General features: G+C 38.4%; 1 protein-coding gene across 2 annotated transcripts in view; it reads right to left on the reverse strand.

The window, feature by feature from the left end:
• Window positions 1-22,749, reverse strand: part of LOC133641599 (protein arginine N-methyltransferase 8-B) — a 90,458-nt gene that overhangs the window by 9,104 nt on the left and 58,605 nt on the right. For both annotated transcript variants that reach the window (XM_062035439.1, XM_062035438.1), the window contains 3 exons: window positions 19,274-19,416; window positions 13,910-13,997; window positions 7,036-7,151 (listed from right to left, as the gene is read on the reverse strand). In XM_062035439.1, the coding sequence (XP_061891423.1) occupies window positions 7,036-7,151; window positions 13,910-13,997; window positions 19,274-19,416 (347 nt within the window). The remainder of the gene's footprint in view (window positions 1-7,035; window positions 7,152-13,909; window positions 13,998-19,273; window positions 19,417-22,749) is intronic.

Below are 22,749 nucleotides of genomic sequence, written 5' to 3' on the forward strand. Positions count from 1 at the left end.
ATTCAAGCGCAACCCTCACAAAGGGTTGAAAAAAAAAGTTACCCCAACATTAGTCTTTTTGTGTGTTTTTTGCCATCTCGGGGATATCAAAGTCGACCAGTCTCTTGATCCATGGCTACATTTGTCTACTACCAGGTTTAGAGATGCATGCATTGTAATCTATAATTTACAGTTAGTAAATTTGAGATGAAGCAGACGCAGCCGCCGGCTTAGTGTGTCAACAATAGCAGCGTAAACTAGCATTAGCTCACTGCTTTATATGCACCGCTAGAATAGGCCGTCAGCGTTGGTGCTTATAATAGCAATATCACTCATATTTGGTTAATTTTCAGGTCACATGTAGTATTGTTGGCAATTTCTGGATGTTTTTAGAGGTTATAATGAGCGCAATAGAAGACCCTCTATCTGCTTCTTCAATTGTTAGCTATTTATTTATGACTTTGAATGCATAAAAAAGCCAAGCATATGTGTTTTGTCTTACATAAGGATTGTGAATGATAAACAGCACATCTCTTTCCAAATTTTACGTATTTCCAGTATGACAGATCTGATAATACGGTCAGAGTGCAGAAACGTTATTACACTCAATACACTGACGTAGAATGTAGAGAAATTGCCGAAGATATTCAGAGCGGAATATTCAAAATTGCTGACAAAAGTTTGTGGCATTTTGTGATGTTTAGACTGTATTTTCACATACTTTGCAGATTGTAAATACAAACCCCGTTTCCATATGAGTTGGGAAATTGTGTTAGATGTAAATATAAACGGAATACAATGATTTGCAAATCCTTTTCAACCCATATTCAATTGAATGCACTACAAACACAAGATATTTGATGTTCAAACTCATAAACTTTATTTGTTTTTTGCAAATAATAATTAACTTAGAATTTCATGGCTGCAACATGTGCCAAAGTAGTTGTTGAAAGGGCATGTTCACCAATGTGTTACATGGCCTTTCCTTTTAACAACACTCAGTTAACGTTTGGGAATCGAGGAGACACATTTTTTAAGCTTCTCAGGTGGAATTCTTTCCCATTCTTGCTTGATGTACAGCTTAAGTTGTCCAACAGTCCGGGGGTCTCCGTTGTGGTATTTTAGGCTTCATAATGCGCCACAATGGGAGACAGGTCTGGACTACAGGCAGGCCAATCTAGTACCCGCACTCTTTTACTATGAAGCCACGTTGATGTAACACGTGGCGTGGCATTGTCTTGCTGAAATAAGCAGGGGCGTCCATGGTAACGTTGCTTGGATGGCAACATATGTTGCTCCAAAACCTGTATGTACCTTTCAGCATTAATGGCGCCTTCACAGATGTGTAAGTTGCCCATGTCTTGGGCACTAATACACCCCCATAACATCACAGATGCTGGCTTTTCAACTTTGCGCCTATAACAATCCGGATGGTTCTTTTCCTCTTTGGTCCGGAGGACACGACGTCCACAGTTTCCAAAAACAATTGGAAATGTGGACTCGTCAGACCCCAGAACACTTTTCCACTTTGTATCAGTCCATCTTAGATGAGCTGAGGCCCAGAAAATCTGACGGCGTTTCTGGGTGTTGTTGATAAACGGTTTTCGCCTTGCATAGGAGAGTTTTAACTTGCACTTACAGATGTAGCGACCAACTGTAGTTACTGACAGTGGGTTTCTGAAGTGTCCCTGAGCCCATGTGGTGATATCCTTTACACACTGATGTCACTTGTTGATGTAGTACAGCCTGAGGGATCGAAAGTCACAGGCTTAGCTGCTTACGTGCAGTGATTTCTCCAGATTCTCTGAACCCTTTGATGATATTACGGAGCGTAGATGGTGAAATCCCTAAATTCCTTGCAATAGCTGGTTGAGAAAGGTTTTTCTTAAACTGTTCATCATTTTGCTCACACATTTGTTGACAAAGTGGTGACCCTCGCCCCATCCTTGTTTGCGAATGACTGAGCATTTCATGGAATCTACTTTTATACCCAATCATGGCACCCACCTGTTCCCAATTTGCCTGTTCACCTGTGGGATGTTCCAAATAAGTGTTTGATGAGCATTCCTCAACTTTATCAGTATTTATTGCCACCTTTCCCAACGTCTTTGTCACGTGTTGCTGGCATCAAATTCTAATGCTAATGATTATTTGCAAAAAAAAAAAAAGTTTATCAGTTTGAACATCAAATATGTTGTCTTTGTAGCATATTCAACTAAATATGGTTTGAAAATGATTTACAAATCATTGTATTCCATTTATATTTACATCTAACATCATAAAAAAATAGAATCATGTGTGCTTACGGACTGTATCCCTGCTGACTGTATTGATCTATATTGATATTTAAAGTAGGAACCAGAAATATTAATAACAGAAAGAAACAACCCTTTTGTGCGAACGAGTGTGAATGAGTGTAAATGGGGGAGGGAGGTTTTTTGGGTTGGTGCACTTGTGTTTTTTATGTTGATTTAATAAAAAATAAAAATAATATATATATATATATATATATATATATTTATTTTTTTAATTTTTTTTAAATTTCTTGTGCGGCCCGGTACCAATCGATCCACGGACCGGTACCGGGCCGCGGCCCGGTGGTTGGGGACCACTGGTTTAATGGATACAATGAAACACAAATAATCATATAAAGTCAACTTGTTTTTTCACTCTGCTGGTACTTTAAATTTCATATGCATTCATTTGTTGACCGTAGGGCTGAGCTGGTCCACTGTGTCAACTGACTCTGGTTGTGTCAGTGTTTGATAGGTTACATGTTTTCTAATTGGGGTATAGTACCTTAGAACAGTGTTTCTTAACCATATGGGTGGGGGCCATTGTTGGGCTGGGGCCCATTGTTGGGTCTTGATCGCCCCAAAAATAATGAAGAAGAAGCAGGGTGGGGAGTAGAATGGTGGACAGAAAATAGGTGAAGCTTACAAGTTAATTTACAGGTTGAGCTTGTTTCCCCTCTTCTGTCCGCCATTTTACTCTCCACCCTGCTTCTTCTTCTTAATTTTTTGCGGACCGCACCATGCGCAAAAACTCTTAACGGCCTTAAATTAACTCAGCAGCACCACCTGTCGTTGTAGGGTGCGAATTACGGCTGCTCTGGGTGCAACAGTGTGGAATCCATCCATCCCTCCATTTCCTACCGCTTGTCCCTTTTGTATTACTACCAAATGTTTTAACTTGCAGAAAATATTTTTTTTTACTTGCAAATCGTTTTTTAATTGAAGAAAATATTTTTTTCACTTGTGAATTGTAAAAAAAAACAAAAAAACATTGTGGAGTTTTATCAGTAATGTCACTCCATAATATCTGGCCTTTTGGTGAAATTTGGGTTGCAACAAAAGATACAGAAACAGTCACAGAAAGGTATACTTAATTTATTTTTGTGACTCTGTACTAGATGTGCTAAATAACATCAATTGACCGGTACAAGGCAATGCATCTTCCAAATACAATGTGTAGATCTGATTTACTATCATGAGCATTCTTCATGCAATACTTCATGCAGGCGACCGTAGATCAACTCCAGCTTCAGTCAGCATAAAATCAGCTCGAGTGAAATTCTTTGTTTGTTGCGCCATAATTTTTAAGATATATGGACTGCTTGCACACTGGTATTCGTGCCAGACGCTGTGCGCTGGATTGAGCTTTGTTTACTGGTCATAAAATGAGGGAAATATCAGAGTCAAATGCTTTCCACAAGTAACGACTACTAATGTGTTAGGTCATATTTGAAAGTTCAAAAGTTAGGTTATTTATATTGAATTCATCCACGTCAACACCGGCATCTGGCATTTTCTTTTAATTAGACTGCAGAGCAGCAGTCATTTATTTTTACTGTTGTAATCTTTTTTTCACAAAATGTGAAGTTAATTATATTTATATAGCGCCTTTCCCGAGCGACTCAAAGCCCTTTACATAGTGAAACCCATTATCTACATTTTAAACCAGTGTGGGTGGCACTGGGAGCAGGTGGGTAAAGTGCCTTGCCCAAAGACATAACAGCAGTGACTAGGAAGGTGGACGCAGGGATCAAACCTGGAACCCTCGAGTTGCTGGCACGGCCGCTCTACCAACCGTGCCACGCCGCCACTGGCTTTGCAAAATCCCATCTCTGATAGTTGACAATAAGCATCACTCACTGGTTTTATTATCTAAAATAGAAAAAAGGTGCCTTGGCAAGCAGCAAGTGTGCAGTGAGCAAGTCTAGAATGATGGAACAATCACACAATAAAAGTGACAATGGGCCAAGCAATTGCAGTAATGATACGTTTAAGCAGAAGGGTAACTGGTAGTGATACTAATGTGTGCGAAATGGTGCACCATATCGGTCTGTTAAATGTCCTTTACACTAATTATCCACGCAGAATCAGTGCCATTTGAAAAAGACATGAAATTACGAGACACAAACTGCACATTTTTCTTCACTGTAGCCTTTTGTTTCAACGCTGGAATAATCATATATAGAATTACACAGCCATGGTTGTCATGAGTTCAACTTTTTATCTCATAATTATGACTTTTGTATCTCATAATCTCAACCTTTTATTTTACAATTTTAGATTTTTTATTTTATAATTATGATTTCATATCTCATACTTTCAACTTTTTATCACATAATCGCTACAATTTTTCTTATGGTTTTGACTGTTTCCATATTATGATTTGTATTTCATAATTTTTATTTTATTCTCATAATATCAACTTTTCATTTTATAATTAAAATGTTACACTTTATAATTAGGACTTTTGTATAACATAAATTGGACTTTGTATCTCATACTAAAATGTATGATTTTCTTTCTCATAGTTTTGACTGTCTATCACATAATTATGACTCTCTTATCCCATAAGTTCCACTTCTTATCTAATAATTTAGACTTTATATCATAATTTAAACCTCATGATTCTAATTACGACTTATGTATTATATTTTTTTACTTTTTAGCTCACAATTTTGAGTCATAATTTTGATCTTTCATCTCATAATTCTGACTTTCAATAACGCAATTTCGAAAAGTATCGAAATACATTTTGATACTGGTGCCAAAATACTGGTATTGGGACAACCCTAGTGGAAATTATAAAAAAATGGCCACACACCACACACAATTCAAAATGATATCAATTTAAATCCATTACCAAGCACTATGGGTAAAATGCATGACACTGCACACTTCGACATGTTTTGACACATTTTAGCTGCTTGATATTTCTGATGGATTACAAAACTTTAGGAAGGTCATCAGGGAAGTAAACAAAGTAGGCCTGGTTTACATACTCTCAATGCCCAATGTTTTATCATTTATAGTTTATATTGGCGAGGTTCCCCAAAAATCAGGCTGTATTGCAAGTTGTACTGTATTTCTACACGTCTGTCAAACTTCACTATTAGATTTGGTATTAAATATATATGCAGACTTAAATCATTGTTATCGCCGTTTCCGTGTGAAAGCATTTGTTTAAACGTGATCAGCGCACACGCCCACTCTCACAGTTGTGCACTCTATTAAATTCTCGTTCTCGCCATTTCCGGGTCCTAAGAGGCTGAGAAAGTGCACCAACTTGTCGGAGTACGTCCTCAGCCATCTACTTTCCAGGTGAGAGGTATGATTTAGGCTCTACAATGAACTTCCAGGGTTCTAGGAAGTGAGGAAACCTGTTGAAAGCTTGTTATCGCAACACCGCTATAGTTAGTCTGCGTTAGCGCTTATAATAACAATATCACTAATACTTATTATTCAAATCACGAAATGTGCGATGAGGTGGCGACTTGTCCAGATTGTACCCCATATGCAGCTGAGATAGGCTCCAGCCCCCCCACAACCCCCGAAAGGGACAAGCGGTAGAAAATGGATGGATGGATCGCTTATTGAATGGGTGTTTATTGGATTTTATGGGACCTCCTATTGGCGCCGGTGTAAACAGACTTGTATTTACATGTATTTAATATTAAGAATGCATAAAAAAAATAACAATATCACTGATACGTATTATTCACATCAAGAAATGTAAATGGAGTATTGTTGGTGCTTATTGAATGGTTATTTATTGGATTTTATGTGACCTCTTACTGGTTCCAGTGTAAACAGACTTTTATTTACATTTATTTCATACCTAGAATGCATTAAAAAAAAATTAATCCGTCATATTTTTAACAATGATTGCGAACAATAGGCAACATTCCAAAACAAGGGAAGTTCCCTTTAACCCAAAGTGGCCCCCGAGTCAAAATGTTTGGGGACCCCTGTTTTAGCTAACAGTAACAACATAACTTGTCATACTATGATTTTTACTTTTCAGCACATACACTACCGTTCAAAAGTTTGGGGTCACATTGAAATGTCCTTATTTTTGAAGGAAAAGCACTGTACTTTTCAATGAAGATAACTTTAAACTAGTCTTAACTTTAAAGAAATACACCCCTATACATTGCTAATGTGGTAAATGACTATTCTAGCTGCAAATGTCTGCTTTTTGGTGCAATATCTACATAGGTGTATAGAGGCCCATTTCCAGCAACTATCACTCCAGTGTTCTAATGGTACAATGTGTTTGCTCATTGGCTCAGAAGGCTAATTGATGATTAGAAAACCCTTGTGCAATCATGTTCACACATCTAAAAACAGTTTAGCTCGTTACAGAAGCTACAAAACTGACCTTCCTTTGAGCAGATTGAGTTTCTGGAGCATCACATTTGTGGGGTCAATTAAACGCTCAAAATGGCCAGAAAAAGAGAACTTTCATCTGAAACTCGACAGTCTATTCTTGTCCTTAGAAATGAAGGCTATTCTACAAAATTGTTTGGGTTACCCCAAACTTTTGAACGGTAGTGTAATTTTGACTTTATAGCTCTAAATTAGTATTTTTCTATCATAATTACGACATTTATTTTTTTAATTTTGACTTAACATGGGGATATTTATATTCTTTCAGCGGAGGAAATGGCTTCCATACAGCTGGTGTGTGATTAAGTGGTGAATAATACTCACATGTAAGACAGAAGTGGACTGAACATAAGCCAACAGTAAATATTTGACTTACTTTGACCAGGCAGGAGTTGGTCACCACCTGTTTCTGGTCCACGACGTCAACCAGCGGCTCCTTGATTGCCACATTGCGAATACAAGTCATGTCGAAGCCATACACATTCTCCCACCCTGGGAATCACAATATCATTACTCTCAACATTTATTCGGCTCAGTCATCAGAGCCTGTATAAAATATTATGCAAATGTATACTTGTTGTTTTTGGTTGAAAAGCTAAGGGATATGAAACTATTACAGCTATAACTTCAAACCACGGCAGGCAGGGTACTTGTCACGGAGCTTTTCCAAAATTGTCTGATTTATACCTCTCGATGTTTGGAGGTATAATGACGCAAATATGATTGGTTAACGTCCATGAACACATATGTAATAATCCTTACAAGGAAGGATGGCTTATTGCATCCATTATTCATCAGAACAAACAAGTCCACTTGTGACCTTACTTAACAAGCAATATAGTTCCTCCGGTGTTCTATATTAACATTAGTGCTGCTTCCTAAAATGAGACGGTGCTTCCCGCTAATGAGCGCAGCATGTTGACTGCTGCAGTGCGACACGAGGCCACTTCTACCTCAGCGCAAAGGTCAATTGGGTCCATCTGCCCACACGAGAAGATGAGGTCAATTTGTGCATCCCTCCTTTCAGTGCGGCCATGTGTGAAATTCACATTTGCACAACTCTGCTGCACAAAACAGTATTCAAGGAGTCAAAATGTTCCGGGGCGGGCGTTGCACAGCAACAGATTCACGCAACTGGCAATTTTTGGGATATAATTAGCACACATATTAGCAGTTAGATAACATATTCACAAATAAAGTGCTTGTGTTATTACTTTTTGCTGTGTTTTACTGATTCAACGAACTTTGTCATACCAGCACACATTAGACGACACAAAATGTAGTTCCCAAAGTCCCAGATTTAGCCCCATGCGTACCACAAGAACGATAGTATAGTATAAAACCCAAAACCAGTGAAGTTGGCACGTTGTGTAAATCGTAAATAAAAACAGAATGCAATGATTTGCAAATCCTTTTCAACTTATATTCAATTGAATAGACTGCAAAGACAAGATATTTAATGTTCAAACTGAGAAACTTACATTTTATTTTGCAAATAATCATTAACTTAGAATTGAATGGCAGCAACATGTTGCAAAAAAGTTGGCACAATGGCATTTTTACCACTGTGTTACATGGCCTTTCCTTTTAACAACACTCAGTAAACGTTTGGGAACCAAGGAGACCAATTTTTTAAGCTTTTCAGGTGGAATTCTTTCCCATTCTTGCTTGATGTACAGCTTAAGTTGTTCAACAGTCCGGGGGTCTCCGTTGTGGTATTTAGGCTTCGTATTGCGCCACACATTTTCAATAGGAGACAGGTCTGGACTTAATTAAGGCCTATCTAGTACCCGCACTCTTTTACTACAAAACCACGCTGTTGTAACACATGCAGAATGAGGTTTGGCATTGTCTTGCTGAAATAAGCAGGGGCGTCCATGAAAAAGACATTGCTTGGATGGCAACACAAGTTGCTCCAAAACTTGTATGTACCTTTCAGCATTAATGGTGCCTTCACAAGTGTGTAAGTTACCCATGCCTTGGGCATTAATACACCCCCATACCATCACAGATGCTGGCTTTTGAACTTTGCACCTATAACAGTCCGGATGTTTCTTTTCCTCTTTGTTCCGGAAGACACGACGTCCACAGTTTCCAAAAACCATTTGAAATGTGGACTTGTCAGACCACAGAACACTTTTCCACTTTGCATCAGTCCATCTTGGATGAGCTCGGGCCCAGCGAAGCCGGCGGTGTTTCTGGGTGTTGTTGATAAATGGCTTTTGATTTGCATAGTAGCACTTACAGATGTAGCGACTAAGTGTAGTTACTGACAGTGGTTTTCTGAATTGTTCCTAAGCCCATGTGGTGATATCCTTTACACGCTGATGTCGGTTTTTGATGCAGTACACCATGAGGGATCGAAGGTCACGGGCCTTGCCGCTTATGTGCAGTGACTTCCCCAGATTCTCTGAACTTTTTGATGATATTACGGACCGTAGATGGTGAACTCCCTAAATTCCTTGCAATAGCTCGTTGAGCAATGTTGTTCTTAAACTGTTGGACAATTTGCTTACGCATTTGTTCACAAAGCGGTGACTCTCGCCCCATCCTTGTTTGTGAATGACTGAGCATTTCATAGAAGCTGCATTTATACCCAATCATTAGCCTGTTTACACTACCGTTCAAAAGTTTTGGGTCACATTGAAATGTCCTTATTTTTGAAGGAAAAGCACTGTACTTTTCAATGAAGATAACTTTAAACTAGTCTTAACTTTAAAGAAATACACTCTATACATTGCTAATGTGGTAAATGACTATTCTAGCTGCAAATGTCTGGTTTTTGGTGCAATATCTACATAGGTGTATAGAGGCCATTTCCAGCAACTATCACTCCAGTGTTCTAATGGTACAATGTGTTTGCTCATTGGCTCAGAAGGCTAATTGATGATTAGAAACCCCTTGTGCAATCCTGTTCACACATCTGAAAACAGTTTAGCTCGTTACAGAAGCTACAAAACTGACCTTCCTTTGAGCAGATTGAGTTTCTGGAGCATCACATTTGTGGGGTCAATTAAACGCTCAAAATGGCCAGAAAAAGAGAACTTTCATCTGAAACTCGACAGTCTATTCTTATTCTTAGAAATGAAGGCTATTCCACAACATTTTTTGGGTGACCCCAAACTTTTGAACGGTAGTGTATATTACGTATTTTAATAGGGACAGAATTCTTACAACAACTCACAATTTGATTCGATTCCCGGTTCTTGGAGGGGACAATTCGACTCGAGTTCATTCTTGATTCAACACAATTTTTGATTCAAATCAATTTATTTGTACACGTATCCACTAAAAGGTCTGCTAAGTATTGTTATAATTTTTTATTGTATTTTTATTATTTACTTACTCTTTCATTTTTGCACTGCTCGTCCTCATTAGGGTCATGGGTGAGCTCGAGCTTATCCTACCTGACTTTGGGGTACACCTTTTGAAGGGTCACCAGTTGATCACAGAACACACATGTTGTGGATCAGTGATTCTCAAAAAATGGGTCTTAGCTTGTGCAAAAAAAACAAAAAACATTGTAATAAGCCAATATTTCTAAATGGACCTCATGTTCTTCTGTGTGTTATAGTTGTTTACTACAAAGCCAAGAGGTGCGGGCCATGTTTTCTGGGCCAAGGACATCAAGTTGGGACTTTATTGTGCCGTCCGTGGCTCAGGAAATGGCCAGGGAGCAGGAAAGGAACATGGTTGCGGCAGAAGGCACCATAAAGAGACAGATAGCATCTCACGGCTCCAGCTGCTGGGGAATTCTGCCCATAATCAGGACTACCAGGTATGCTGGGAAACTCCAGTTGTTCTGATTCAAAGCCCTCAGATGAAATGTCAATTACACTTGTTTTTGCTGGCACTACTCTTAAATTCAAATGGCATTGTCTTTTCACGGAATTGTTGATAGTTAAAAAATCCGCAATTGATTGCTGGTGGGTCCAAAACCACAACCAGTTGACAAGCACTGCAGTAGACAAAACAACCATTCACACATGTGGACGATTTAGAATGCCTAAATAACCCAACATGCATGTTTTGGGGATGTGGTAGGAAGCCACAGTACCAAAAGTATTCATTGGGAGGACAAGCACACTCCACACGGAGATTCAAATCTTCCTCCTTACTAGTGTTGTCCCGATACCAATATTTTGGTACCGGTACCAAAATTATTTCGATACTTTTCGGTACTTTTCTAAATAAAGGGGACCACAAAAAATTGCATTATTGGCTTTATTTTAACAATTTTTTTTACCGTACATTAAACGTATGTTTCTTATTGCAAGTTTGTCCTTAAATATAATAATGAACATACAAGACAACTTGTCTTTTATTAGTAAGTAAGCAAACAAAGGCTCCTAATTAGTCTGCTGATGTATGCAGTAACATATTGTGTCATTTTCCATTCTATTATTTTATCAACATTATTAAGGACAAGCTGTGAAAATGATTATTAATCTACTTGTTCATTTTGCTTACTTTCTCTTTTAACATGTTCTATCAACACTTCTGTTAAAATGTAATAATCACTTATTCTTCTGTTGTTTAATACTTTACATTAGTTTTGGATGATACCACAAATTTGGGTATCAACCCGATACCAAGTAGTTACAGGATCATACATTGGTCATATCCAAAGTCCTCATGTGTCCAGAGACATATTTGCAGAGTTTATAAACATAATATACATTTTTTTTAAACCAAAGATGTTGTTGTGATGCCAAAAAATATTGACGTAATCATAGTAGTATCGACTAGATACGCTATTGTACTTGGTATCATTACAGTGGATGTTAGGTGTAGATCCACCAATGGTGTTTGTTTACATTTTGACGCCGGTGAGCTACGGTGTGTAGTGAAGCATGTTTAGCTATTGGGTGGGCCTGTACTTTCCAGAGGCGGTATAGTACCGAATATGATTCATTAGTATCGCGGTACTATACTAATACCGGTATACCCTACAACCCTACTCCTTACTATTAAGGCCCACTGTTAGCACTTTTAAGTCATTTAATTACATTTAAATTCCAGCTGTAAAATTTAACGCATTTACTCATGAGATTAATCACAAAACAATTATCGCAGTAATCATGTAACAAAACAGTTTAATCACCTAATGTATTATGACTCTATACATGCTCATTTCCCTTAACCTTGGATGGTTACCTGGTAGGCAGCACAGGTTATACGGTCGGTGATTAGGTCTCTGCATACGTCAGTTCAAATATGAGTGAGGAGACTCCAACTAGGTCGGGGGTCAGCAACCCGCGGCTCTTTAGTGCTGCCCTAGTGGCTTCCTGGAGCATTTTTAAAAAAGGATTGAAAATGGAAAAATAATGTTTTTGTTTTAGAATGTTTTTTGTTTGAGGACACACATGACACAAACCTTCCCAATAGTTAGAAAGCCCACTGTTTAATATGTTTGTGTATATGCTTCACTGACGAGAGTATTTGGGGAACATTGTTTTGTCCTTCTAATTTCGGCGGTTCTTGAACTCACCATAGTGTGGACTGTGACGCAACAGTTTGTTTATCTTCCACTCCTTTTATGTGTAATTTTGTCCACCAAACTTTTTATACTGTGCGTGAATGCACAAAGGTGCGCCTTGTTAATGTTATTGACTTGTGTGGAGTACTAATCAGGCATATTTGGTCAGTGCACGACTGCAAGCTAATAAATGCTAACATGCTATTTAGGCTAGCTGTATGTACATATTGCATCATTATGCCTCATTTGTAGGTATATTTGAGTTCATTTAATATCCTTCGCTTTTATCCTCTGTGTATTGAATTTATATTTGCATGCCTCATGACATTATCTGTATGTAATAATGGCTGCATTTTAGATAGTTGTTTGTGTGCCATGTTGTTCCAGACTACAGCAAACATTACCTAGATTGCCAAAGATTGTAGTAAATCTATTAAAAGAAGACAGCCTGCAGTTTCCTTTAACTTGGACACACACATCTATACCTTTGGCCATTAAAAGCCAGTAATTTCCAGGAGTTATCTCACCTTCTGAGTAGCCTCTGATTTACTAATGGTTTCTAATGCTGTAAAAATGTGTAGATGAAATATTACATTTGAAAATTTCTGTCAACAAATATTTGCTTCAGCCTTGAACACAGTCATTTTGATAGTGGGCTAATATAGTTAATATAGACACTTACATCATGTGTCGCCTTCATTATAACACGTATATAAGGCTTTTAAAGTCATTTTGATAGTAGGCTAATATAGACACATCATGTGTCGCCTTCATTATAACACGTATATAAGGCTTTTAAAGTCATTTTGATAGTAGGCTAATATAGCTAATATAGACACTTACATCATGTGTCGCCTTCATTATAACACGTATATAAGGCTTTTAAAGTCATTTTGATAGTAGGCTAATATAGCTAATATAGACACATCATGTGTCGCCTTCATTATAACACGTATATAAGGCTTTTGAAGTCATTTTGATAGTAGGCTAATATAGCTAATATAGACACTTACATCATGTGCCGCCTTCATTATAACACGTATATAAGGCTTTTAAAGTCATTTTGATAGTAGGCTAATATAGACACTTACATCATACGTTGTCTTCATTTTAAGACTTATATAAGACTTTTTATTTTTTGCGGCTCCAGACAGATTTGTTATTTGTAATTTGGGTTCTATATGGCTCTTTCAACGTTTTGGGTTGCCGACCCCTGGACTAGGTGCTCACTGACACATTTCACTTATCAACACACCTCGACGGGACTTAAGGTAACACTGTTACCAGGTTTTCAGTAAATAAAAGCTGTACATTCAAGTGAAAGATACAAATAATAAAGGACTTATTTTGCAGAGTTCAAGAAGAAGCTTAGAAGAATTGATGCATTGATGATGATGATCAGTTAATGTCATCAGCTCGTAAATTCCCCCCAGCGTGTTGCCATTAAATACAAGTTAAAACACAGACATGTGGGCGTTACATCTGTCTCTGTTTAGTCGCGGACCAATTTGGAGGAGGGCTTTCCAAAGAACTTTTGTCTTTTTACCACCAGCTTTCACTTGTGGTATTTAAGAGAGCGTTTAACAATGGCTTTGGCACTCTTCTGTTACATTGTGTCCAGAAGCACAGTTTGCCCACAGCCAACCCGGTGGGTTTGGAGTGAGATGATACGGATGCACAATCATTCGTAGGGCTGAAAAAACAAAACTGCATGTTTTTGACACTGTAATGTTTTATCATTTGTACACACACACACATTAATTGTACTCACAGTGTATTTTGAAGTCTTTATACTGCCTGTCCTCGATGGCCAAAACGTACAAAGAGGCTCGATCAGGAAACATTAATCCACCTGGTTTCTAATTGACAAATGACAAAACAACACATAAATGGCAAATTAAAGCTTAAATATTCATCAACTTCTAAAAGGCCTTTTGGGGCTACTTTATCATAATTGTCTCTTTGCCACAGCCTCTACACCATTTTAATGTCATTTAACAGTTTCAGCTGACCTTTTTATCGGGACCTACTGATTTGCTGAAAGACTGTTACTACGGTACGTTCTCTCCTGAGGACCAGCGCCTTCTGCAGTGGACATTTGTGTTTTGCATAACATAACCAAAAACAAATGCCCTCAGCAAAGAACGGTGGTTCTCAGGAGGAACCCGGTGGGGTACGATGTTGTCATTTATGACTAGAGATGGGTCCTGAATTCAGTACCAAAGTCCGTCGATACCACCGGCTACCGATTTACGTGAACTTAAAGGCCTACTGAAATTACATGTTCTTATTTAAACGGGGATAGCAGGTCCATTCTATGTGTCATACTTGATCATTTTGCGATATTGCCATATTTTTGCTGAAAGGATTTAGTAGAGAACATCGACGATAAAGTTCGCAACTTTTGGTCGCTGATAAAAAAGCCTTGCCTGTACCGGAAGTAGCGTGACGTCACAGGTTGTGGAGCTCCTCACATCTGCGCATTGTTTACAATCATGGCCAGGAGCAGCGAGAGCGATTCGGACCGAGAAAGCGACGATTACCCCATTAATTTGAGCGAGAATGAAAGATTCGTGCATGAGGAAATTTAGAGTGAAGGATTAGAGGGCAGTGGAAGCGATTCAGATAGGGAAGATGCTGTGAGAGGCGGGTGGGACCTGATATTCAGCTGGGAATGACAAACAATAAATAAACACAAGACATATATATACTCTATTAGCCACAGCACAACCAGGCTTATATTTAATATGCCACAAATAAATCCGCATAACAAACACCTACTTCCCCCCTCCCGTCCATATAACCCACCAATACAACTCAAACACCCGCACAACACACTCAATCCCACAGCCCAAAGTACCTTTCACCTCCGTAAAGTTCATACAGCACATATATTTCCCCAAAGTTACGTACGTGACATGCGCATAGCGGCACGCACGTACGGGCAAGCGATCAAATGTTTGGAAGCCAAAGCTGCGTACTCACGGTAGCGCGTCTGCTATCCAACTCAAAGTCCTCCTGGTTGTGTTGCTGCAGCCAGCCGCTAATACACCGATCCCACCTACAGCTTTCTTCTTTGCTGTCTTCATTGTTCATTAAACAAATTGCAAAAGACTCCCGAACACAGATGTCCAGAATACTGTGGAATTTTGCGATGAAAACAGACGACTTAATAGCTGGCCACAATGGTGTCCCAATATGCCCGCACAATCCGTGACGTCATGCGCAAACGTCATCATACCGAGACGTTTTCAGCAGAATATTTTGCGGGAAATTTTAAATTGCACTTTACTAATCTAACCCGACCGTATTGGCATGTTTTGCAATGTTAAGATTTCATCATTGATGTATAAACTATCAGACTGCGTGGTCGGTAGTAGTGGGTTTCAGTAGGCCTTGAAACAGTGTATATTTTAATATTTTTGTTGCACATGACGTCATATCTGGTTGCAGACTCGGCACCGGCTCAATCCCTTGTGCCAGGAAACAAGCAGTCAAGCCCTCAAACTGGACTCAGCTGGCCTATATTTAGGTATTGTTGCAATTTTACATGCCAACAAAGCAAGAAGGCGCTCAAAAGTACAGTTAGTCTCCGCTATCTTGATGGTAATTTACATTGGGTTATTCATAGACGTGCTATTGATTAGTGTTATTGCGATTTACACAACTGGTGTGTAATAAGTACAATACTTACAGTTCAAACACTTTGTAGGGCTCAACGAAAGAAAAGACTAGCACATTGAACTAAATGGCAAAGACTACTTCCTGGCTAAGACAACACAATAGTCTACACAATACTGCCATCTCACGTATTGGAATTGCGACTGCTACTATATACTGTAATACAGTTTAATGACACACAGAAGTGTAAGAAAACAAGATGGACTGGACAGCTCAGTTTTAAATGTTAAAAAACAATTCCATTTTATTAAACAATTAAATGTATCAACATAGTTGCTGGTATTAATTACCAGGTACTGGAAATTGGTACTGTATCGATTCAAAGGTAAACGGTATCCATCCCTATTTATGACCCTGCTTTCATTGTTTTACCTACTGTAAACATTGATTTAATACGATTTTGTGGTACACTGGTTTGAAATAAGAAACTTAAGTTGTCATGGCTGCACTTTAATTAACCCTATGGGTTGTAGTGTTGTGTTTTTCATGTACTTTTGTCTTTACCTTTTTTTCCCAGAATAATCTAATGCGTCACTATAGAATTGTTTTTTTTTTTCATTTTGACATAGTGTATTACTATGTTGGGACTAAAATCACCCAAAAACCTCAAATCCGATTAGGGAATTGATTTTTTTTTTTTGTGTGTCAAAAATGTTTTAAAAGTAATTATAAAAACTTCCTGTAACTAAAAACACAAACGATGCATACATGTAATTCAAAATCTCATGTATACTCTTTCAGGACTAAACAACACAGATCATTGTAATGCAACTAGTCAAATAATTATTCTAATAGTTGTTAACCTTCAAAACCAGGCCAGGCTTCAGACAATTACCAATTTACTAAGTACACCACAATAAATAGGCCTTATTCCTTATTTGTAGACCCCAAGATCGTTAAATATATATGCAAATTGCATCAGTTTGCCAGTTGATGGCACTGTTAACTTACCTTTCACAATCTCCCGTTGCAACCAAATAGCTGTTCATGAGTTGGTTGATTGATGACTAGCTTTTTCCCCCAACACCAGTGGGAAGGTGATGTCATGTTTAATTGTGTTTGCTTGCAAATAAGAACTAGCGTGACTATGATAAAACAACATAACTTTGATGAACATTATTAATCATAAATCAATTTTTTTTTTCCAATGATTTTTGCCATTTAAAGCATTGTAAACAGTTTGAAGTCTGCACTTTCAATGTGAGTTAAATGGAAGCACCCACAGCACCGATTAGGCTGCGTTTGCATTTTCCACGTTTGTGCGATCATATACTCTTGAGTTATACCGTATTTTTCGGAGTATAAGTCGCACCGGCCGAAAATGCATAATAAAGAAAGACAAAAACATATATAAGTCGCACTGGAGTATAAGTCGCATTTTTGGGGGAAATGTATTTGATAAAACCCAACACCAAGAATAGACATTTGAGAGGCAATTTAAAATAAATAAAGAATAGTGAACAACAGACTGAATAAGTGTACGTTATATGACGCATAAATAACCAACTGAGAACGTGCCTGGTATGTTAACGTAACATATTATGGTAAGAGTCATTCAAATAACTATAACATATAGAACATGCTATACGTTTACCAAACAATCTGTCACTCCTAATCGCTAAATCCCATGAAATCTTATACGTCTAGTCTCTTACGTGAATGAACTAAATAATATTATTTGATATTTTACGGTAATGTGTTAATAATTTCACACATAAGTCGCTCCTATGAAAAAAAACTGCGACTTATAGTCCAAAAAATACTGTAAATGGTTCAAAATTCTATTGACACACACTTGTATTGGCATCGATGCAAACACAATTGCACAGAATACTGATTTATGAGACACTACTAGGCAACTTAGAGGCTAAAACATCCCTGATATAATTCATACCCTTTAGTGCCAATTGTATATTTAGCTCAAGCTTTGTTTCTTTGCCTATATCTGTCAAATATCCAACAACTCCCTCAAATGTACTATTGCTGTTTCCGCTTATTGACATACACTATATTGCCAAAGGTATACGGCCACTCATCCAAATGATGAGAATCAGGTGTCCTAATCACTTGGCCCGGCCACAGGTGTATACAATCAAGCACTTAGGCATGAAGACTGTTTCTACAAACATTTGTGAAAGAATGGACCGCTCTCAGGAGCTCAGTGATTTCCAGCGTGGAACTGTCATAGGATGCCACCTGCGCAACAAATCCAGTCGTGAAATTTCCTCGCTCCTAAATATTCCAAAGTCAACTGTCGGCTTTATTATAAGAAAATGGAAGAGTTTGGGAACAACAGCAACTCAGCCACCAAGTGGTAGGTCACGTAAACTGACAGAGAGGGGTCAGTGGATGCTGAAGCGCATAGTGCAAAAAGGTCGCCGACTTTTTGCCGTCAGTAGCTACAGAGCTCTAAACTTCATTTGACCTTCCAATTAGCCCACGTACAGTACGCAGAGAGCTTCATTGAATGGGTTTCCATGGCCGATCAGCTGCATCCAAGTCATACATCACCAAGTCCAATGCAAAGCGTGGGATGCAGTGGTGTAAAGCACGTCGCCACTGGACTCTAGAGCAGTGGAGACGCCTTCTCTGGAGTGATGAATCACACTTTTCCATCTGGCAATCTGATGGACCAGTCTGGGTTTGGAGGTTACCAGGAGAACGGTACATTTCGGACTGCATTGTGCAGAGTGTGAAATTTGGTGGAGGAGGAATTATGATGTGGGGTTGTTTTTCAGGAGTTGAGCTTGGCCCCTTAGTTCCAGTGAAAGGAACTTTGAATGCTCCAGGATACCAAAACATTTTGGACAATTCCATACTCCCAACCTTGTGGGAACAGTTTGGAGTGGGCCCCTTCCTCATCCAACATGACTGTGCAACAGTGCACAAAGCAAGGTCCATAAAAACATGTATGACAGAGTCTGGTGTGGATGAACTTGACTGGCCTGCACAGAGTCCTGACCTGAACCCGATAGAACACCTTTGGGATGAACTACAACATAGACTGAAAGCCAGGCCTTCTCGACCAACATCAGTGTGTGACCTCACCAATGCGCTTTTGGTAGAATGGTCGAAAATTCCTATAAACACCCTCCGCAACCTTGTGGACAGCCTTCCCAGAAGAGTTGACGCTGTAATAGCTGAAAAAGGGGGACCGGCATCATATTGAACCCTATGGGTTAGGAATGGGATGGCACTTCAAGTTCATATGTGAGTCAAGGCAGGTGGCCAAATACTTTTGGCAATATAGTGTATACATGCTTAACGTCAATTATTATTCATGACAGTTTGCTAAAAACAAAAGTTCCTCCAACACCTAAGGGAGAATCAAAAAGACCGGAGAGTTGCTTTACGCACATGTCAAAAATTGCTTTCCTTACGTCAAGCAATTGTCATGTGACTTGGTTATTTTCAACTAAACATTGTGTGATGCGTCATCACACAGAGTGCGTACCAGCCACTTGTCCCTGGCGAAGATAACCGTGTTCAACATGGATTCGTAGAAGAGACAGTAGCCCATCCACTCTGATATAATGATATCAACCTTCTCCACAGGAAGCTCCACTTCCTCCACCTTTCCGTTGATGATGGTGATCACTGCAACACAAATTGATAGATCTGTTGAAATACATTTTAGGCGTCTAAGATGTATGAATCCATAAACAATACACATACAGTAGAGTACATTACTGCAGGCAATTAGTAACATGGTCAATTTTCCCCATTTTTGGGGAAATTGTACTAGTCAGTAGTTTTATGCAACTTACTTTTTCTTGTGTTTATGTGAAGAAGTCCTACTTTCACTTGTTTTTGTACTTTGTTTTATTAAATTTCATTCCAATTTCTATATTTATTTATATCATTAGTATATTAATTTATAATCCGAGAGACTTCTTCCAGCAGGCACCGTCACATTACTCTGTTTTACCAATCAAACAAACAAACGTGGTATTCTTGAGGCGGAACTCTCCAATGTGTACTTACAAAGTACGGAAAATAGCATTTGTATCATGCTCTGTCACCCTTGTCATTAAAACATTTCCCATTTCAGCCAATACAAGTACAACTTCCAGCTAGAGAAAACATGTGGTAAGTTGTAGATGTTTAACATTAGTCCTGTTATAACGTCATAAGTAGTATAGAGTAAGTTAGTTTTTATTTATCCCACAATGGGGAAATTGACTGTGAAATGTGAATATTTTGTAGTTGATGCTATAGTATTGTGTTTCTTTGTCACACACACACACACAGACACACACACATTCTTGTATTTATTTGTTTGAAAAATGCCTACCTGTTTAGGACCACCCTTTCTACATATATACAGATTAGTATTTACAACATTAATGATAGGGACGGCGTGGCGAAGTTGATAGAGTGGCTGTGCCAGCAATCGGAGTGTTGCTGGTTACTGGGGTTCAATTCCCACCTTCTACCTTCCTAGTCACGTCCGTTGTGTCCTTGGGCAAGACACTTCACCCTTTGCCTCTGATGGCTGCTGGTTAGCGCCTTGCATGGCAGCTCCTGCCATCAGTGTGTGAATGTGTGTGTGAATGGGTAAATGTGGAAATACTGTCAAAGCGCGTTGAGTACCTTGAAGGTAGAAAAGCGCTATACAAGTACAACCCATTTATCATTTATTTATATACAAACTATGCAAATATAAAAAAGGTAAGCTTTTAGTTAGTTATTTTTTTTCAAAGTTTTTGTTTGTAATTGTTTTTTTAATCTTCATTATTTACTTCAAGTTATTACAGTATGTCTCTATATACGTACAGTATTTATTAGATTTTTTTAATTAATTGTGGCCAAATGGGGCACATTTCAATTTCTTACACACATTTGTTATTTCATATGTTGCCCAGAGGGGGAGCACTTTTAAAATAGACACAGTCAATTTGAAAAATCCCTCCTTATTGGGACCACCCTAATTTTGATAGATTTCACCACCAGGGGTGCAAATGAGACATTCTCTATTAGATGCAATGGTTTTTCGTATTTGGACCATGATTTCGGTCCTAACTTGTTCACCGGTCCTCATATGGACGGTACCTTTCCTTGTTGATGTCTCAAGAAGCATAGAAACACACACACACACACCGAATATGGTTAAAAAAAATAACATTAAAAATTAGCTATAAAAATAGCTACTCAAAAATGTGGATTTTACCCACCAGTTACTCAGTATTGAAGTATTTTCTTTACCGAATATTTACTCTTACTCTCGTAATTATTCAGATGATTACTTTTAACTTTTATTTGAAGCACATTGCTCTAGACTCTAGAAAGTAAGAATACTGTTATTCTAGAGCAGGGGTGTTAAACTCATTTTCATTGGGGGCCACATCACAGTTTTGGCTGCCCTCAGAGGGCCGCTTGTAACAATAGATAATTTATGAATATAAATTTATAAGGATTTGCCTCATGATATTATTGGATAATTGCTTATGTATATGATTATAAAACTTTTTTTTAAATTACATACATTGTACAAATAGATCTGTACATTTTACCGTAAATACCTGGCAACTCAGTTGCACAAACTTGACTGTAAATTTCACGGTGGTTTGTGCAGGGAATTATTTTAAATAGAAAAACAATACCACAGTTCTTTTAACGGTCAAATTCTGCTTACTGAGCTGTCAGTTTTTTTTCTGTAAAATCTATGGTCTTTTCTACAGTAAAATTCTGGCAATTAAGCTGCCAGTTTTTTTTTTTACCATAAAATGTATTGTTATTTTAATAGCGTACAATTTAATGAATAACTTGCTTTGAAATCATAAGTCACGGAAATATTTGAGTTTTTAGTGTAAAAAAAAAAAAATTATAAATGCTTGCATTACATGTTTTTTTCTGTCAAAATGGAAAGAATGAAAACATTTAGTTAGAAATATGAAGTACTTTGACAAATATTATGTCCAGGCTTTCTGGTGACGAATGATGTGACGAACCAGATCTGGCCTCTGGTCCTTGAGTTTGACACTATTGCTCTAGATCAGAGATGTCAAACATGCGCCCCACGGGCCGCATCAGGCCCGCAAACCGGTTTAATCCAGCCCGCAAGATGAGTTTCTAAGTGTAAAATTAAACAGCATTTTTAAATGAAAGAAACTGCTATTCCAAATGTGTCCACTGGATGTTGCAAGAGCAATTCTGTTAGGCAAGCAAATGGTTTATACCGGGGCCGAGCAAGTATACCAAGCAAGAGGTACACAGTAAAGCGGCTCCGAGGTGTGCCTATAGGTTACTGTTTCAAACGTTTCAGGCTGCCATATAACTTGGTACATGTAGTCCACAATATGCAAACACGATAGAGGAATTATTTTGTCATGTGATTTGGCTGTCTCCATATGTTTCACATTGCCATGACGACAGCCGTGCTAATGTTGGAACCCATTTCCTCAGCGTGTCAGCATATTGAGAACGACATAGGCACTGACACTACCCATATCCACATAGGTTTTATTTGTAAAATATATATTTTGCCCTGTCAGTTCAATGACACATCGACATACAGGCTAAAGGGCATATAGTTGCCCTACATGCCGATGTGTCATTGACTGGGCTAGCATGCTAAGCATTCGTTGCACGAACATACTAGCTTCGTTAGACAAGATCAGAGACTATAATGGACAATATAGTTTACATATGAAATTTCTATTTCCATTTATTACAAGTTATTATCAAGGAGGAAATTAGCAAGTTTGGCGTCAGATGAAAAAAATCTTCTCCGCCTTCAATCGTCTCCATCTTTCAAAGGCATCCCCGATACAAATTCTCGTTTTGTTCCTGGCTTTGTCATGAATAAGTTGAGAATCGTAATGAGGCCTTTTAGATTTACTAAGGTCTGACATGTTTAGTAACTTCACCAGTGGCAGTAGCCAGACGAAGATGGTGGTGTGTAACTGGCAACCTGGATGTGACACACTC

This window comes from Entelurus aequoreus, linkage group LG24 (genome assembly GCF_033978785.1).
Source record: "Entelurus aequoreus isolate RoL-2023_Sb linkage group LG24, RoL_Eaeq_v1.1, whole genome shotgun sequence".
Classification (NCBI taxonomy): Eukaryota; Metazoa; Chordata; class Actinopteri; order Syngnathiformes; family Syngnathidae; genus Entelurus; species Entelurus aequoreus.